The sequence below is a fragment of the Vombatus ursinus genome, unplaced genomic scaffold, assembly GCF_900497805.2.
Source record: "Vombatus ursinus unplaced genomic scaffold, bare-nosed wombat genome assembly UNPS02014818.1, whole genome shotgun sequence".
NCBI lineage: Eukaryota > Metazoa > Chordata > Mammalia > Diprotodontia > Vombatidae > Vombatus > Vombatus ursinus.
The window spans coordinates 54,623,386-54,640,840 of NW_020954596.1; the positions used below are offsets into that span (position 1 = coordinate 54,623,386).

General features: G+C 34.3%; 1 protein-coding gene across 1 annotated transcript in view; it reads right to left on the reverse strand.

Moving 5' to 3' along the window:
- Positions 1-2,699: 2,699 nt before the first annotated feature.
- GABRG1 (gamma-aminobutyric acid type A receptor gamma1 subunit) overlaps positions 2,700-17,455 on the reverse strand; it is a 92,790-nt gene continuing 78,034 nt past the window's right edge. The window contains exons 8-9 of the mRNA XM_027836559.1: positions 11,020-11,231; positions 2,700-2,975 (exon numbers count right to left, since the gene is read on the reverse strand). Coding sequence (XP_027692360.1) covers positions 2,700-2,975; positions 11,020-11,231 — 488 coding nt within the window. The remainder of the gene's footprint in view (positions 2,976-11,019; positions 11,232-17,455) is intronic.

Consider the following 17,455-nt stretch of genomic DNA (forward strand, 5'->3'; position numbering starts at 1 on the left):
TAAATATTTCAGACTATTTTAAGGGACTAAACATTTAAAAATAATTGTGTTTCTGCTTGTAGTAGAAGGCAAATGCTACCAAAGATTTGTTTTGTAAAATATAAATACCTAGTTTTGAGTCCATAAGTAGAATATTTCTTTCAGGACTAATTATTTTAAAAAAATTAAAAAGAACAAATATACTTCATTAAACCATCAAACTAGCTTTTAGGATTCGCCATTTTCAGGGACATTGGCACTATTGTATTGGAAAATCAATGATCTCAAGAATACAGAACAACTCTTCTACTTAATACTATCATTTCCAGTAACATTAAGTTCAGAAAGGGCTTCCTGCTATAGAAATCAAGATAATGGGCCCCAAAGCCATGAGACATCAACATGACACTGGACCAGTCAACGTAAACATTGTTGAAGCTTGTGATATCCTACAACAAACCATTATTCATGGAGACTTCAGAGGTAGTAAAAAAAAAAAAAAAAAAACAGAAACAAAAACAAAACTCCACTATGTGCAATCAGTAAAGTTTATGTACTAGTGACAATGCCTTGAGCATCACAGGAAATTAATAAGTATTTGTGGAATATATAAATGAAAATTACTGCCACTTCTACAAAATTTTTTTCTGACCCTAAGGTCTTCTGTCTAGATCCACCTCAAATGCTAGATAAGGTTGTGATATAATTGTATTCACCCAATAATTCTAATATTTCCCCTTAATTTATACACTGGGGACATTAGGATTAAGCAGAGATTAAAGCAAAATTAGAATTTTAATAATTGATACTGAACAGGGTACTTCCAAAATCTCACTGGCCTGAGTTTGACAAGGAGCCCTTGAGGGTTCTGCTATTCAAGATCTTATTATATCATCATAGCTGGTGTATGGAGATGAGAAGAACTAGGTTCCAGTAATAATTCAACCATCAATTCCCTAAATAACTGTGGACAATTCACTCAAAACCTCTGTAACATGTTTTCCTTATCTATTAAATGAGGTTAGTAATATGTGCCCTTTCTGCCACACAGGATCATGACAATATAATACTGCACATACAAGGTTATTGTTCTTATTTTTAATAAGCTAAATGACCTATACAAATAAAAGACATTTTAATCATCATCAATTATATTGTAGACACTTTTTGAGAATCAAGGAAATAGGTAAACAAATAGATACAATTGACAAGTTAGAAGCACTTCTCCTTAGTTTTCAGTAAAATTCAACATCATGTAAAACAAAGATATTTGTTACCTTTTTTACATTTATTTCTATTGTTAGCTGATTTCAATATTTATATGTTCACATCTTCATTTTTTTTTTTTTTTTGCAAAATGGTGTGGTTTTAAACCCATATGCTTTCAACTTGCTTGTAAAAAAAATTCCTCCAGTGGATTTATTCTAGGTTCCCAATTAACCAAAAGCATAACATGAGAGTATTCAGGTTGAAAGGGTATCATGCTCTGTGATCTATGAAGGCAAAGTTATAATTCGGCATCATTCTTCAGAAGGTTAGGAATTGGCCCATCAGTGGCCTGTGTTCTCTTTATGAAGAGTTTGTTCCATTACATAATATGTAGTGAATGAAAATTAATCTTTTCCTCAATAGTAACAATAGCAGACATATAGTGTTTCACAGTTTACAAAAACAGTATACAGACATTATCTAATTTGTGAGCTATATATACATATATACACATACATGTATACATACAAACATATATGTGTGTATATATGTATGTATACATGTATGTGTATATGTATTACAGTAATAACTATGTAAGCCAATCCAGTGATGATAAGCCTTTCTAAACTTTGTTAGGCTGGTGCTCAGAGAAAAGTGTATCACCATGCCTGTACACAAAACTTTTCCAGGTTGGAGTCAGGTAAGACCTGCCAGAGATTAATCTTAGCTGGCTTGGACTTTAAGAATGCAGGTCTACTTCCAGGCCATGATAAAAAGATAAATAATCTTATTTTGTTTTGTTTTTTTAAAGTCCTTTAAAAAGCAACATCTATACATATGATGTACAAAGAAAAAGTGAAACCAAATCCTATTGTATCTCTCTCCCCACCCAACCCCCCAAAAATCCACACTTTTTTTAGTTTGACTATGCATATTGGTTACAAGGATTATTTTTTTCCTTCAGTGAAGGGAGAAATGTGAGAGAAAAATACTTAAAATCTTGTGAATTGAAAAAAGATAAAATTTGTTATATACATTCAATAAGTTCAGGACAGTAACACCTCCAAACTGGAAAAAAAAATGGTTAGGATAAAAATTAAGCATTTTCCTTTTTTAGAATTTGACTTCCTAGACAAACATTGGGAATACATTTCAGCACAACATCAGACACAAGGGAGTGCTTACACGTTTGAAATTGTGTTCATAGAAAGTAAATTAATTTTAAAAAGATTAAGTGAGTATAGGCAAAAATAAATAGTATCTTGATATTCTTGTTAGTAAGGGCTAACAGTGTCATCAGCTGTAATTTATATGTGCTTAATTAACTTTGCTCTAAATACTACAACTCTAGAAGCCTCAGAAAGATAGTGATGGAATGCTCAAAGTAACCACTGTTTTCTTTTTTTGCTTGTTTTTTGCATTGGTAAAAAAATAAACTTCATGTTACTAAGTTACATCAAACAATATCTATGTTTAGTTTGGCTTTGTCAATATTTGGGAGTAATGGGAATTTATAAGTAAAGGTAGCCAATCCAATAAACAAGATTAAATAGAGCAAAAGCTGTTGGGAAAAATATACGGGAATATGAGTCAATTTTGGCAACGCGGATGTGTATTCTTCCTTCCCTCCAAGACCCTGTCCGGCAGTCTTCAAAACAACAGAAAAAGCTGGCACAGTCTTTGCCTTCCAAGCATTGATATCCATAATCTTCATCTCTTTGTGGATGAGAAATGCTGTTCATTGGAATCAATGTAGATCCAGGTCGAACTGCTACTGCAGGTGATTTCTGAATAAAAGGACATAGTGGATTTTTGACATTGAATTAATAATAACAGAAACAATTGACATTTATGTATGGTTTTGTGGTTTACAAATATTATCTTATTTCTTGCCCATTCAAACCTCAAAAAAAGATACTAATGGCATAATGAAAATGTTCATGTTTGTGTATTTGTACATGTCCATGGATGTTTTCTTTTTTCATAATTTACTTCAGGAATCCATATAAGTTAATGGGGGAAAATACACACACACAATTCAATGTCCTTTCTAGTTTTAGAGCTCTAATCATATTAGAAAGTATCTTATAAATAGTAGGTATCTCACAGGGTTTTTGCAAGCCTCAAAGTAATAATCAACCAAGTCACAAGCATTTATTAAGAGTGTTTTGTGTCAGGCATTGTACTAAGTTCTAAAGATAGAAAGACAAAAGACAAAACAATCTCTTCTCTTAAGGAGTTGTTATTATATGGGGAAAGATAACATGCACACAAATTTTATGTAGAATTTTAAAAAAATTCTTATATAATAAATTTTATATAGAATAATAAATCTTATAAAATTTTATATAGAATAAATGTATACAGAGCAAAAATGACATAGATATGGTAACTAAATAAAAGGTAGTTAGTCAGAGGGCACCAATAGTATGCAGGATTAGGAAAGTGTCTGGTAGAAAGCGGGGCTTGAACATATTCTTGAAGACAGTGAGAGATTATATGAGGCATAAATGAGGAAAGGGTGAATTACAGGCATGACCAATGCAAAAGTATGGAAATCTGAGGTCGAGTGTCATATATAAAGTGTTTTGCAAGTCTTGTAAATGGGAGCTCTTATTCTGTGATTACTGCTAACAGATATCAATTTTTTTTGCAGCAAATTTTTACAAAACACCTCCTTAGAAGTTGTATAATTTGATGACTATAACAAGACAATTATGAAAGACATTTTGCCAGCAAATATACAAAATAACTTTAAAAGGGAAAATAGTATGTGTGTGCTCAAATAACTCTGCTTATTTGAACAAATATACACATGACTGTATCTATTTACCTAAGTAACCAACTAGCTATCACTCCAGCAATGGAATAGAGTATTGAGAATATATTGATTTGTATCCCGGAAACCACTGAAGAATTAACCACAGAAATGTGTCCAGTAGAAATCTGCTTATCTCAGCTGCAACCAAGGATGATACATTTTAAAAATTCACTTAAGCATAGTCACAGCTAATAATGATGAGAGAGGGAAAGAGAGAGAGAGAGAGATTTCATGTGAATTCTTCAATACTATGGAATGGGGTAGAATCCAGGCTTTCAATAGATCTCTTTACCTACAACAACAACCTTTTTTTCTTAGGAAACAGCCCTAAAAGCACCAGGGAACTTATCATGCTCAGAAATGACTCTCTCTTTGAAGCTGAAATAAAAATCAAATCCCAAGTGTTATCTAATTATCATTTAAAAAATAATTCTTGGTGACTGCTTAACTTATGGAACAGGCCTTGGATTCCCCAAACATACTGCTAAAAAATGCTCACTTTAACATATTTTACAATCAGTCCCCTGACCCTTCATAGCTGTTCAAATAAGCTACTTGCTACAACCACTGTCACATAATCGCTCCTGGGAGATTTGCCAAATGCCATTTAGAAGAAGACTTTTAACACGCCTGAAAATTCTGTTCCTGCTGATATTCATCTCCCTGAAAAGAATATGGCTGTATCTCAGTCACTCTCTGGGACCCTCACCCCTTTTTTGAGAGTTGTGTCCCTAAGAGAGAGAGTTTCTGAAAGTACTCTCACAAATATACACTTAAGAGATCTTGGACACAGAGAAGGCTGAGAGGATATGGCTCTGATGACTTTGTTTCACAAGGATGACAGTATGGCTAGGCACAGAAGACTCCTCAGGGGAACATTCCACAGGACAGATGACTTTGATGAGTTCATCAATTACTGTCATCTTTGGTTCATTTTCATCTGCCTACAAACACCTTCAAGTTTTACTCAGTCAAAAAAATATACCTTTCTTCTTAATCCAAATTCTATATCATCTTCCTCATATCCTTCATAGTCAAAATTTTAGAAGAATTTATCTATATTCAATGCTCCACTTCATTGTCATTCATTTCTGCTTAACCTGTTGAAATCTGATTTTACCCCATCATTCCAAACTGCTATCTTAAAAGATGTTTTTGCTAAACTAATCACCAAATCAAGTGGCTTTTTCTCGGTTCTCATTCTCCTTGAAATCTCTATATTTCCATGTCATTAGCTATCCTTGCTAATGGATGGTTTTCATTCCCTTGAATCCAAAGATACCATCTTGTTCTACTTTTCTAATAATTCTTCCACTTTCTCTTTTGCTGGCACCTTGTTCTCCTTCTAAACTCTTAAGGTAGGTTTTCCCCTATTCTCTATCCATGACCCATTAATCTTTCCTTTTTAGACTCTCCCTTTAAAGCTCATTGAATTGGAAGGTGTTTAAGGAGCATGTAGACCTTAATCTCATCAGAACTGGCTCAAAGAGAGAATAATATACACACTCAGAAATAGAAATCCATCTTATAATACTGGAAAATAGGAGGGGAAGGAGATAAGAAAAGGGGGCAGGGTTCATAGAAGGGAGGGCAGATTGGGTGAGGTAAAAGAAGCAAAACACTTTTGAGAATGGATAGGGTGAAAGGAGAAAGAGTAGGATAAAAAGGGAAAAAATAGGCTGTAGGGAAATATGTAGTTAGTAATTATAATTATTTTAAAAATTACAGCAAGTTCCTCTGATAAAGACATCATTTTTTCAAATATGTAGAGAACTAACTCAAATTTATAAAAAAAGAGCCATTCTTCAAGTAATAAAGGGTCAAATAATATGAATAGGCAGTTTTCAGATGAAGTAATCAAAGCTATTGATAGTCATATAAAAATGCTCTAAATCACTAATGATTAGAGAAATGCATTTTAAAGCAACTCTGAGCTACCACCCCACACATATTAGATTGGCTAATATGACAGAAAAGGAAAATGACGAATGTTGGAGTGGATGTGGGAAAATTAAGACACTAATACCCTGTTGGTGGAGTTGTGAACTGACCTAACTTTTCTGTATATACAATTCTGTAACCTTGCATACTGTTTGACCAAGTAATATCATTACTAGGTCTGTATTCCAAAGAGATAAAAAAAAGAAGGAAAAAGCTGTATGTGTACAAAATTATTTATAGTGGGTATTTTAGTGGTAGCAAAGAACTGGAAATTGAGGATATATCCATGAATTAGAGAATGCCTGAACAAGTTGTGATATATGATTGTGATGGGATACTATTGTGCTATAAGAAATAATGAGCAGGATGCTCTCAGAAAAATCTGGAAAGACTTGCATGAACTGATGCAAAGTGAAATGAGCAGAACCAGGAGAATATTGCATATGGTAACAGCAATATACAATATTGTGTGATGATTAGTTGTAAATGATTTAGCTATTCTCAGCAAGACAATGATCCAAGACAATTCTGAAGAATTTATGATGAAAAATGCTATCCATCTCCATAGAAAGAACTGATGGAGTCTGAATGAAGAATGAAGCATACTTGTTCTTCATTTAATTTTTCCTGGGTTTTTTATCTGTTTTCCTTTCACAACATGAGTAACATGGAAATATGTTTTGCATAATTGCACGTGTATGACCTATAGCAAATTGCTTGCCTTCTCAATAAGAGGGAGAGGTAAGAAGGGAGAGAGAAAATTTGGAACTTGAAACTTTTTTTTCAAAATGAAGGTTAAAATGTGTTTTTAAATGTAATTGGGAAAAATAAAATATTGAATCTAAAAAAATAATAAATTTCATTGAATCATAGACTCCAAAGATTAGAGATTTAGAAATGGAAGAGGTCTTTGAGTTCATCTAGTCCAACCTCTTCATTTTAGAGTTGAGGAAACTGAGTCTTAGTCAAGTTACTAAAATTACTCACTCCTTCCATGAAGAAGACCTCCAAGTCAAAATCTCCTTCATTGTTGTCTTTTCTGATGCAAGGATTCACCCCTTGACAATGCCTACAAGATATTTCTCCCTGAATGTTCCATGATAATCTCAAAATCAGTGTATTAAAAATATAGCTCATTATATTTACCTCTTGACTTGCTCCTATTTTTAATTTAACTAATTCCCTAAATGGAATCACTTTATTTAATCTCTATATTCAAAACCTTGGTTTTATCTTTGATTCTTACCTCTCTTTTCCTTCTCAAATCACTTCTCTTAATCAGTAAATCACATTTTATCAATTCCACTGATGTAACAACTGTCCCAATCATCCGATCCTCATCATCCCTACTGCTACCACATTAATATGAACCCTTATTACCCTCTGTGTTAGAATCTTGAAATAATTTTCTCTTCTTGTGTTTACTTTCTCCCCCTCTGAACTATTATTTTAATTTCTTCCAGAATAGTCTTCATTATTCATAATCTGATGATTCAACATGACCCTATCTACAAATCTTTGGTAATAATTTATTGGCTACCTACCAAGTAAAAGTTAAATGCTCATAGGCCTCCACAACTTGCCATTGTTTTACATTTCTGGCCTTATTTCATGTTGTGCCCTTCCATGTACTCTATGCACCTACGGTATTACTTACATCATAAACTTTGCCTGTCGTTTCCTATCTCTATGCCTTTGTTGCATTGTTCTCCATGCTCTTCTTGGTTTTCCTGTAGAATTTCTACCTTTCCTTTAAAGTTAAACTCAAAGGCTACCTCTTCTGTGAAGGCTTTCTGGTCCCCATGATTGTTATTGACCATCTTCTTTGGGTCCTTGTTGGATTAAGAACTCAATAGCAAATATTATATGACTCTGGAATAATAAAAAATTTAACTATCTTGCCTGGTGATTTTAGATGAGAAACTCCATGAAAGAAACCCAATGGATAAATAGCTGTTATTGTTACACAATAGCTTTTGACTGCACCATACAAATATCTTTCTGTTTAGGTTCAACATGTTTTACTTCATTTATATAGCTTTTCTTTAAAAAAAAGACCCAACCATTTAGAAATAAAATTAGGGACCATTGGAAATGAAACTATAAGAATATGAGTGTGACTCAAAAGAATTAATGAAAATGAACAATTCTTTTCCTACACTCTGAGAAACTGACAGGTTGAAAAAATGTATCTTGTCAGGTCTCACTGCAGCTGTAACTTAATTATTTTGAAGGTTTGGATGTTCCTTAAGCAAAGAATCCAAGGACTAGAGGGCTGAGATTTTTCCACTAAGTGTGGTATGGAAAGTGTTTTCTCTGTGCTTCAAGAAAAATGCCCTGACCTTTCAGCTACTCTGACCCAGCAGCTGTAGCCTCAGGCCCTAGGATTGCCACGAAGAAATGAGCAAAAAGGATATTTATCTATTCGTCTATCTCTACTTATCTATCTAGCCATATATTTGTCTGTGTATATACACAGACATGTATATATGAACATACATAATGTGTATAAGTGTATATATATATATATATATGTATATATATATATGAAATTTAGACTTCTAAAAGCTTATATTTTCAGGGGGAAAATGTATGAGAGAGAACAGAATAAACAGATGTGATGGCCAGATAACAGGCAGATATTTTGGCAATGAGCTTACTGTTTACTTAGTCTGGAACAGAAAGGAGACAGAGATTCCATAAGGACCTCAAGTCTATGGTTTGTAGACAGTAGTATGCACAGCTGTCTATAAACCATGAAAATGTGTTATAATCCACCTTATTAACAAGACCATATGGCTGAACATCGAACCATGGGGGAGAATCAGATTTGATCACTGAACCCAGTTTTTCACTCAGCATGCCATCTAGGGTTGAAAGAATTGGCAAGGCAGCATAACCAAACTAAGAAGAAAGGAAAATGTCTTTGAACTCCTTAGGTAGCCTCTTGGGGCTCAGTTTTAAGAGATCTAAAAGAATTTTTTTATATCCTCAATAAGAGCACAACATGTAATTACAAAGTCCTGGTTGCAGCCACTAATTTATTAACATTTGCAATAGGTTGCTGCAAAGTCCACAATAGCCTTAAAAAAAATAGTATAACTGAAATTGTATTGCTTTAACTCTTAAATCTCACCATCTTCATCCACTGAAGATCTAAGGACACCATCCAGCACTGCTACTCAGAATTCACTTATAACTTAAAAGCTAGCTAACTCTTAGAGTTTTCACAGGCTCCAAGAGGCTATATGCTCTGTCTATGGTCCTACAATCAATAAGTATTACAGGCAGAAATGTAATCAGGATTTTTCTGGAGTTCACCTTTAGCCCTATGCCAAACTCCATCTTCTTCATTATTTTCCCCCCATTTCCTAATGGGGAAATTCCTCAGACCAACACAGAAAAGCTTCTGCATGGCAATTTATACTCTTAGAAAGCTGACTTGAGGCACTGAGATAGTAAGTAGTTTCCCCAAGGTCACATAGCCAGTATGTGTCACATGTGGGTTGAAATATCTTACAGACTCTCAGGCTGAGTCTGTATCACTACATCAAATTCCCTCTCTCTTCCACATATTGACTCTCATTTGTACAATCTTTAATAACATATCTTAGGGTTTGTTTATGTGTCCTTATTGTTATTGTTGTTGTTGTTTTTCCAATCATATGAGATCAATATCACTCACAGATGTTGCCTCTTTATGCTTTCCTGTTTTTAAGTTCCTCCAAGTGTAACCTCAAGAAATATCAGAAAAAAATTTCCATTAAGAAGAACTAGGTTAGATGCTAGTGTTTAAAAGAGTAATTGAATGTGGCTACTGATCAACATATGGAGAAAATTGACATTGAAGGGGATGTTTAGCTTGAGTTAAAAAATAAGTGTGGAAAAGTTACTTTCTCTCCATTCAAAACATAGCTGGGAATGGTCTATCTGCCTTGAATGCTCTCTAAGGGGTTGTTTCATTTATTGACTTGGGTTTGTATAAGAGATAAACTAAAATAATCTCAAGTACAGGCAGAGTGAGAAACTAATTCTGAAATGCAAATTTAGAGGGCTGCATGACTGATAATGGGCTCCATTCTCTTGGGATGTATCTCCTGTTTTCAGTGGGAAGATCTTATTGATTCCCAAAAGAACTAGTCAGATAACTGGGTATATCTGTGAGCCCATGAAAGTATACCAAGCAATCAGACTTTTGGCACTGAGACTAACATAAATGGTTTTTCATTTAAATGAATTGCAAAATATCTCAGAAATGAATGAGAGTGAAAATAAAGGAGGAAAGAGGCAAAATGAAGTGAGGAAAAAACTGAAAAAGAAGAATTTTTAAGAGGAAGAGGATAATGATCTGGGGTTTCATCCTTTCCTTGTTTCTAGATGCAAGGGGAACCCTACACTATTTTTCCTATAGACCATTTTCACCTATTTAATTATCACTAAACAAATATTTTATTTTTGCTTCTAAAATATTTATTAGAGGTGACTTTAAGTATTTGAAAAAGTATGGGAAAAAATAGATGGCTACATTTCCCAGGCTCACCAAAAGTAGTGAATCATGTTAATATCTACTGATTGAAGTATCCAGTTCACCTTTCTAATTTCATGCCAAACAACAAAAAAGTACATATGCAGGAAGAGGAGATAGTGGGGGTGGGGTGAATATAATTCTACCTTTTTTACAATGAAAAGTAAATAGCGTTACATCTTTTAAGAGCATATCTCTTTAGGAAAATCATCTCAGTGGAAATCACCAAGTTTGACTAGAACCTGGAATCCCAAAACAAAGTTAAAATGCAAGAGGGGAAATAAAAAAAAGGTTCAGAACCTCAGATAAGCTAAACCAAAAGAAGAAATCTATGCTTGTATGAAATGATCTTCCAAGGATCTCGAAGGTGACTTTTGCATTGCAAGAGTGCTTACTGGTATTTTTAATCTCCTTTTATTTTCATTCACCCTCTATCACACCCCGTGCCTCAAGCATTTTATTATAAGCAAAATAACATACATATGCTTCCCGCTGCATCTGCAGGTAGATGAGAGTGACAGAGAGGCTTTAAGCTTCAACATACCCTGGACTTATGTTTGGACTTCCTGTCTTTAAGCTTCTTCGCCTTTTTGTTGCTAGTGAGATAATGCAGGGTTCCGTATTCCATCAGGGCCGCAAAAACAAAAATGAAGCAAACGGAAACGAAGAGGTCCATGGCCGTCACGTAGGAAACCTTAGGGAGGGATTTCCTTGCAATGGTGCTCAGTGTTGTCATTGTCAGCACTGTGGTTATACCTACACTCAGACAGGTATGAAGAGAGAGAAAGTATCAGGTGGCTTCATGGACCACGTATTGTTTTCATATGACGAGCATCTTCTAGGGGTAAATAAATAAACAATTCAATAAAACTGCTCTGATTATCATGCTTTTTGAGGGGAATAGTTATTTCTGATTATAATTATAACATGTTCCAATTTTATAGTAGTAATCTAAAACCTTTAAAAGAGTTTATACCACATTACCAGTCTTCCTCTAACATGGCAAAAGCTTCTTTTAAAATAAGAAAAATTAATATATAATACAATAAAATCCCTATGATTTTCATCATTTTGAAGAGTATTTATTAATAAATATGATTATAGGTTCCAATTTTATCTTATTATCAATACTTTAAATAGTTCACGCTACTTATTACATAGTTAATTTCACAAAAACTTTGAAAAAAATTAGAACTTACTTTTATTGATCGATTTTTGAAAAGCAATGTGGCATAGTGGATATAAAATAGTTCTCAATCAGAACAATCTGGAGCATCCAAAGACTATGGGACATCATATGTAGCTGTGTGACCCTGGGCACATCACTTAACCTCAATTTCCTCAACTGTAAAATGAGGATAATAGCACCTACACCCAAAGGTTGTTATGAGGATCAAATGAGATAATATTTGTAAAGCAGTCATCACAGTGCCTGACATATAGCAAGTACTAAATATATGCTTGTTCATTCCCCCATATGTATACGTATTTGTATGTATGCATGTGCATACACACATATATACATATATACACACATAAATACGTGTATACACTCAGATATATGTATATATAAAATTTCATTTCATTTTTGTGAGGGAATGTTAAGTATAAAACTTCCTCCACTGATGCAAATTATTTGTAACCAGAATAAATGAGTTGTTTGGGGTCAAAGATGTTAGATGACTTGTCTAGTCACATAGGTAGCACACATACATATACACGTGGGTGTGTGGGTGTGTGGGTGTGCGTGTGTAAATACACACACACACACACACACACACACACGGTTTACAATAGAGCTGAATATACAGTATCAGGATCTACCAATAACAGCTTCATAAGGAAAAAATGAATCAGACATCACTAGCAACTACTTTTGTAACTAAAGAAGAGTTGGTGACTAGCTTATGGTCACATGTGAGTGTCAGAATCAAGACTTGAACTTAAGTCTTTCTAATGTGAATGCCAGAATTCTAAACATTCTAACTATGCCTATATATTCTAGATATTACAACCATATCTACTATGCCACTCTGTACCCCCATGATCTGACATGATCTTTTCACACTTAATATAAAAAATAAAGCTAATTTAAAAGTAAAAGGTAGAATGAATAATGACATAATATTACTAACAGTGAGGTATTTGTTAAAAAGCAAGTATTGCATATGATAAATCTTTACAGTTTATCCAAAGAAGCATATATAATGGCATGGGTAGAGACATCTATCTATATAATTACAGTTCCACATTTTCAAAAATTTGGACAGATATGCAAGTCTCCCTTTGACACCACTCATGGCAACATATTAAGTCTTGATTATTATGTAGTGCTTTACATCATCCTCCAGAAGAAAAAAAGTTTTTATATCAAAGGCTTAAATATTTTAAAACGTCCACCATTTCCTTTCCTTTCTATATTCACCCAGGGAAGTCAAAGGCAGATCGCTCAGGTCTGTTACCTTATATCAACCCATTCTATTTAAACTCTATTTGCATTTCAAAACCACAAAGTAGTATTTGTTCTAAGTTGGACAGCAGAACATTTAGAACTTACCTCTATTAAAAATGAAAAATACTGTGATTTTTATTTAGTTTTGTTTTGTTTGGACCTGTGATTTCATTGTTGTATAGAATGTTCAATGAAGAAATTACATTTACCGGTAAAGATTAGCAATTCTCAAGACAGTGTTTCAGAGAGACATTTGGGGGCACTGTAAGTTTAATTGAATTGCTAAATATCTGTCAGAGGAAGGACTTGAACCCAGGTCTTTCTTAGGCAAGGATTCTCTTCAATACTATTTAAATGATAATATATTCAGTTGTCAAATTAAAACTTCACATTCATAAAACCCATATTCACAGATGAATGTTGGGAATGATCAATCTTCATTTTCATTTATTTCAACAAGAATTTATTATATACCTCCAATTTTTGAGACACTGTGCCTGATGGGGGAGATACAAAGTCAGTAATACTATTTAGAGCCTAGCCTGGGATACTGGGCAGTTACACAATTTACTCAGGGTAAGACAATGAATATGTGTTGGAGGTGGGCCTCAAAACTATGACCAGATCTGGTGCCACCTCAATATCTACTATACTATATTACTGCTTGTTGTAAGCCTTAGATTTCAACCTTTGATTTTTTTCACTCCAAATTCTCCAATGAATAGTCCGACCATGTCCACATTTTCTGAAGATTGTCTACCAGGTAGATATTGATACAGCCCAAATTTTGAATGTAAAGTCTTTGATAAAATACATTTGTGTTTAAATATTTCAAAATATTAAGTACTTGCAGATATATGATACTTACATAATTCATATTTGCTATTTCATCATGCACTGGCATATAGCATCATGTAATAGCATCATTGACACCACTCATGTCAACATATTAAGTCTTGATTATTATGTAGTGCTTTACATCATCCTCCAGAAGAAAAAAAGTTTTTATATCAAAGGCTTAAATATTTTAAAACGTCCACCATCTCCTTTCATTTCTATATTCACCCAGGGTAGTCAAAGGCAGATTGCTCAGGTCTGTTACCTTATATCAACCACACTCTATTTAATAGGCATATAGCATCATGTAAACTTAATGATAGGAATAACCTAACATTTTTTCCCAGGAAGAAATATGCAAACAAGTTCATAATGAAAATGGACTTTTTCAGGCCCCTTTAAAAAAACAGTGACTTTTCAAAACTAACAGAAAAATAGGAATGATACAGGGCATGGTGGAGGAAAAAAAGTTATTGCAGTCAGTAGACAAGATTTTATTAAGTGCTTACTATGTTCTAGATACTATACTAAGCTCTGGGGATATAAAGCCAAAAAAAAAAAATACTCATGGGTCTCTGCTCTCAAGTAGCTCACACTGTCTGGCATAAACATACCAATGTATCTATCTTATCTATCTATCTCTGTGTATCTATCTATATGTCTATATCTATCTAGAAAGAGACAGAGAGACAGAGACAGACAGAGAGAGAGAGAGACAGAGAGAAATGAAAGATGAGAGACAGAGACATTGCAGGTCCAGGTTGGTCCTATGGTACTAGGGATAACTTAAAAGCAATTGAGACTTCAGGAAGCAAATGACTGAATTAACATTTGATGTGGCAATTCCCTAAGCACATATAGTTCTTTTCTGATTCTCAGCCTCTGTTAGCCTTCCTCTTCCTTCCTATTAACTAGGTTATAGATATACTAGTGAAAAAGCATGGGATGTTAAGGGGAAGCAGAAACTACTACATTTCTTTTTAGGTCTCCTTTCAGATCTAAGGCAAAGATATGAATAGGGACTGGTCTTATCTTTTCATTTCTATTCCTTTTCTTTGGATGCAACCATGGCTAAGTAACTTGCCCAGGATCACACAGCTAGTAAGTGTCTGAGGCAGGATGTGAACTCAGGTTCTCTTGACTCCAGGGCTAGTGCTCTATTTCCTCTTCCACAACCATCTTTTCATTTCTATAGTGAGCTTCCACATGATGAAACTGCCTTCACCAGTGCAAGTTAGTGCCTTCTCAGCCACTTGTCCTCTTAAAAAATTGCCTAGAGCAATAGTAGGCTAAAGGATTTGATCAGGATCACATAGTCAGTATGTCAGACCAGGACCTAAATTCAGGCCAGGGTGGCTCCAAAGCCTTCCTCTCTCCATTATACCAGGCTGCCTCAAGGCAAAGATAATTTTTTTTTCCCTCTCGTGCACATAATCCACTGCTTATCTTCATGATTGGATCATTTACTCAATAATGAGCTGCAATGAAGGACCCACAACTCAGTCAATGAAATGTCTCCTTCTACCCTGTACTGCATATAATTTTTCATTGTCAGGGCAGACAATAGAGTATTTTGTCATCTAGCTTGTTAAGAGACTCCATCATTCTGGAGATTCCTTCTCTTATCATTCCAGATAGATGGACACTGCTTTTACAGATCTTCATATTCAGTCCTCTGGTATTTCCTTGCTTGGGTGAGTCTCATACTTTGCATAATCTGAATCATACCACATCTGGTAGAAATAGGTTCTTCCATTACAATCTTCAACCATTTTAAGTTCCACATCTAACTCCCACATGCCTCCATGGTCCAGTTTTCCAGGAACACTTTATAAATAACATTGACTTTGTCATGAATGTGGAAGAGTCGTTTATCTTCACAGTCATCTACCAGGAAGAGCTCCAGAGGCTCTGGTGTTGCTCCAAAGACAGCATCTATTCGAGCACAAAAGCCCAGAAGTATTATGGGAGCAGCTAGGTGGCAGAGTGGATACAGCTCTGACCCTGGAGTCAGGAGGACCTGAGTTCAAATCTGGCCTCAGACACTTGACACTACTAGCTGTGTGACTCTGGGCAAGTCACTTAATCCCATTGCCTAGCCAAAAAAGCAAAAAAAAAAAAAAACAAGTAGTATCTCATTTGATCCACATAATAGCCATGTAAAATAGGCACTATTTCCCCCCATTTTATATACAACAAAGCCAAGGCTTAGCAAGGCTAAATGCCTTGCCTGTGCATGGTTACAAAGCTACTATATAATTTGTTAAAAGTAGGATTTGAACCCAGGTCATCCCAACTCCCAGTAACTGTGCTCTGTTCACTATAGTCTCTCATTTAATAACTCAAGAAAACCAATCATTTATCAAATGCCATTTAAAATCCATAAAGTCATGTAGGCAAGTTTTTTTTAATAATTGCAAACCCAATAATACACAGAAGAATGTAAAAGGGTATGCACACTAGAAACAAAAATATATTTCATATTAAAGTAATCATAGGAAACCAAGTAAAGTAGGTTTGGAACATAATCTATTAATAACATCTACATCTTTGTCAGACTCCCCTGGCATTTTTTTTTTTGCCAGCTGCATAGTTAGATGTCTTGAGCTTTAATATTGATGATTCCAAGTGATTTACATTTTACTATACATTACTAAAAGGAGATCTTCACCAGCCATCTCAGGCAACCACATGAAGGGGTCTTTTGTGATTAAAAACAGAAATTCTGAAAATTAGCTTTTTATGTTTTTTCATGAAATCAGTATCAGTAGTCAGAGAGCTGTACTTTTCATTGGAGTGAATCAATTGAACAATAAGCTGTCTTTGTAAATGAATTGTAGAAATGGAAGTAGTTTTTATGTGACTTTAAAAGAGCAACTGGTTCATTTTCAAAACAGTTTAATGTTATTATACTGTTTTCAAAAGACACAGCAAAAGAAATTTATTGAAAACAAGAGAAGATCTCTATACACAAACAGATTTACATAACTAGATTTTTTAAAACAAGAAGCTGGAATCAAAATGTGTGCCCAATGATTGCGATATTGTTGAAGAACATGTGATAATGAGTATAAAAGGATTTCATTGTGCTATGACTAGTGATGACTAGGAAGAATTCAGAGAACATGAGAAGAATTGTTTAAAATGATAAAAGTTAATAAAACAAAATGTCAATGACTGCAACTTTGTAAATAAGCAACCTCTGAAAAGAAATAGAACTGACTTAATACAACAGACAGTGTTGTCTTATTGCTATCATTGTTAAGGATACATTCCTTCTGTTAAGGATCAGTAAAATACAAAACTATAAAGTGACATGTATCATCAGTTAAAGTCATCTTAAGTACCTGGTTTGGGATAACTGTTTCAGGAGAAGGTAATTTGTGGGGAAGATGTGTGTTTATTGGGAAATGACTCCCTGGTTAAAAAAAAAAAGTGCTAACATAAAAATAATTAATGGCAAAAAGCAAACATATCAATTGTGAATAACAATTCAGATTATTCATCATTGTTACTATCTAGGCACACTCAATGTCTCTGAAGCTGATTGCTCAATTTACAGATTATTCAATTCCCAGCTTCTCATCTTTCTTATTTCAGTTCTCTGCCTCTTGGACCCTTTGCTTCTCATTATAACCACCACCAAAAGCAAACAGAAGCAATAAGAGGCGGTCAATTTTACTCCTTGTAA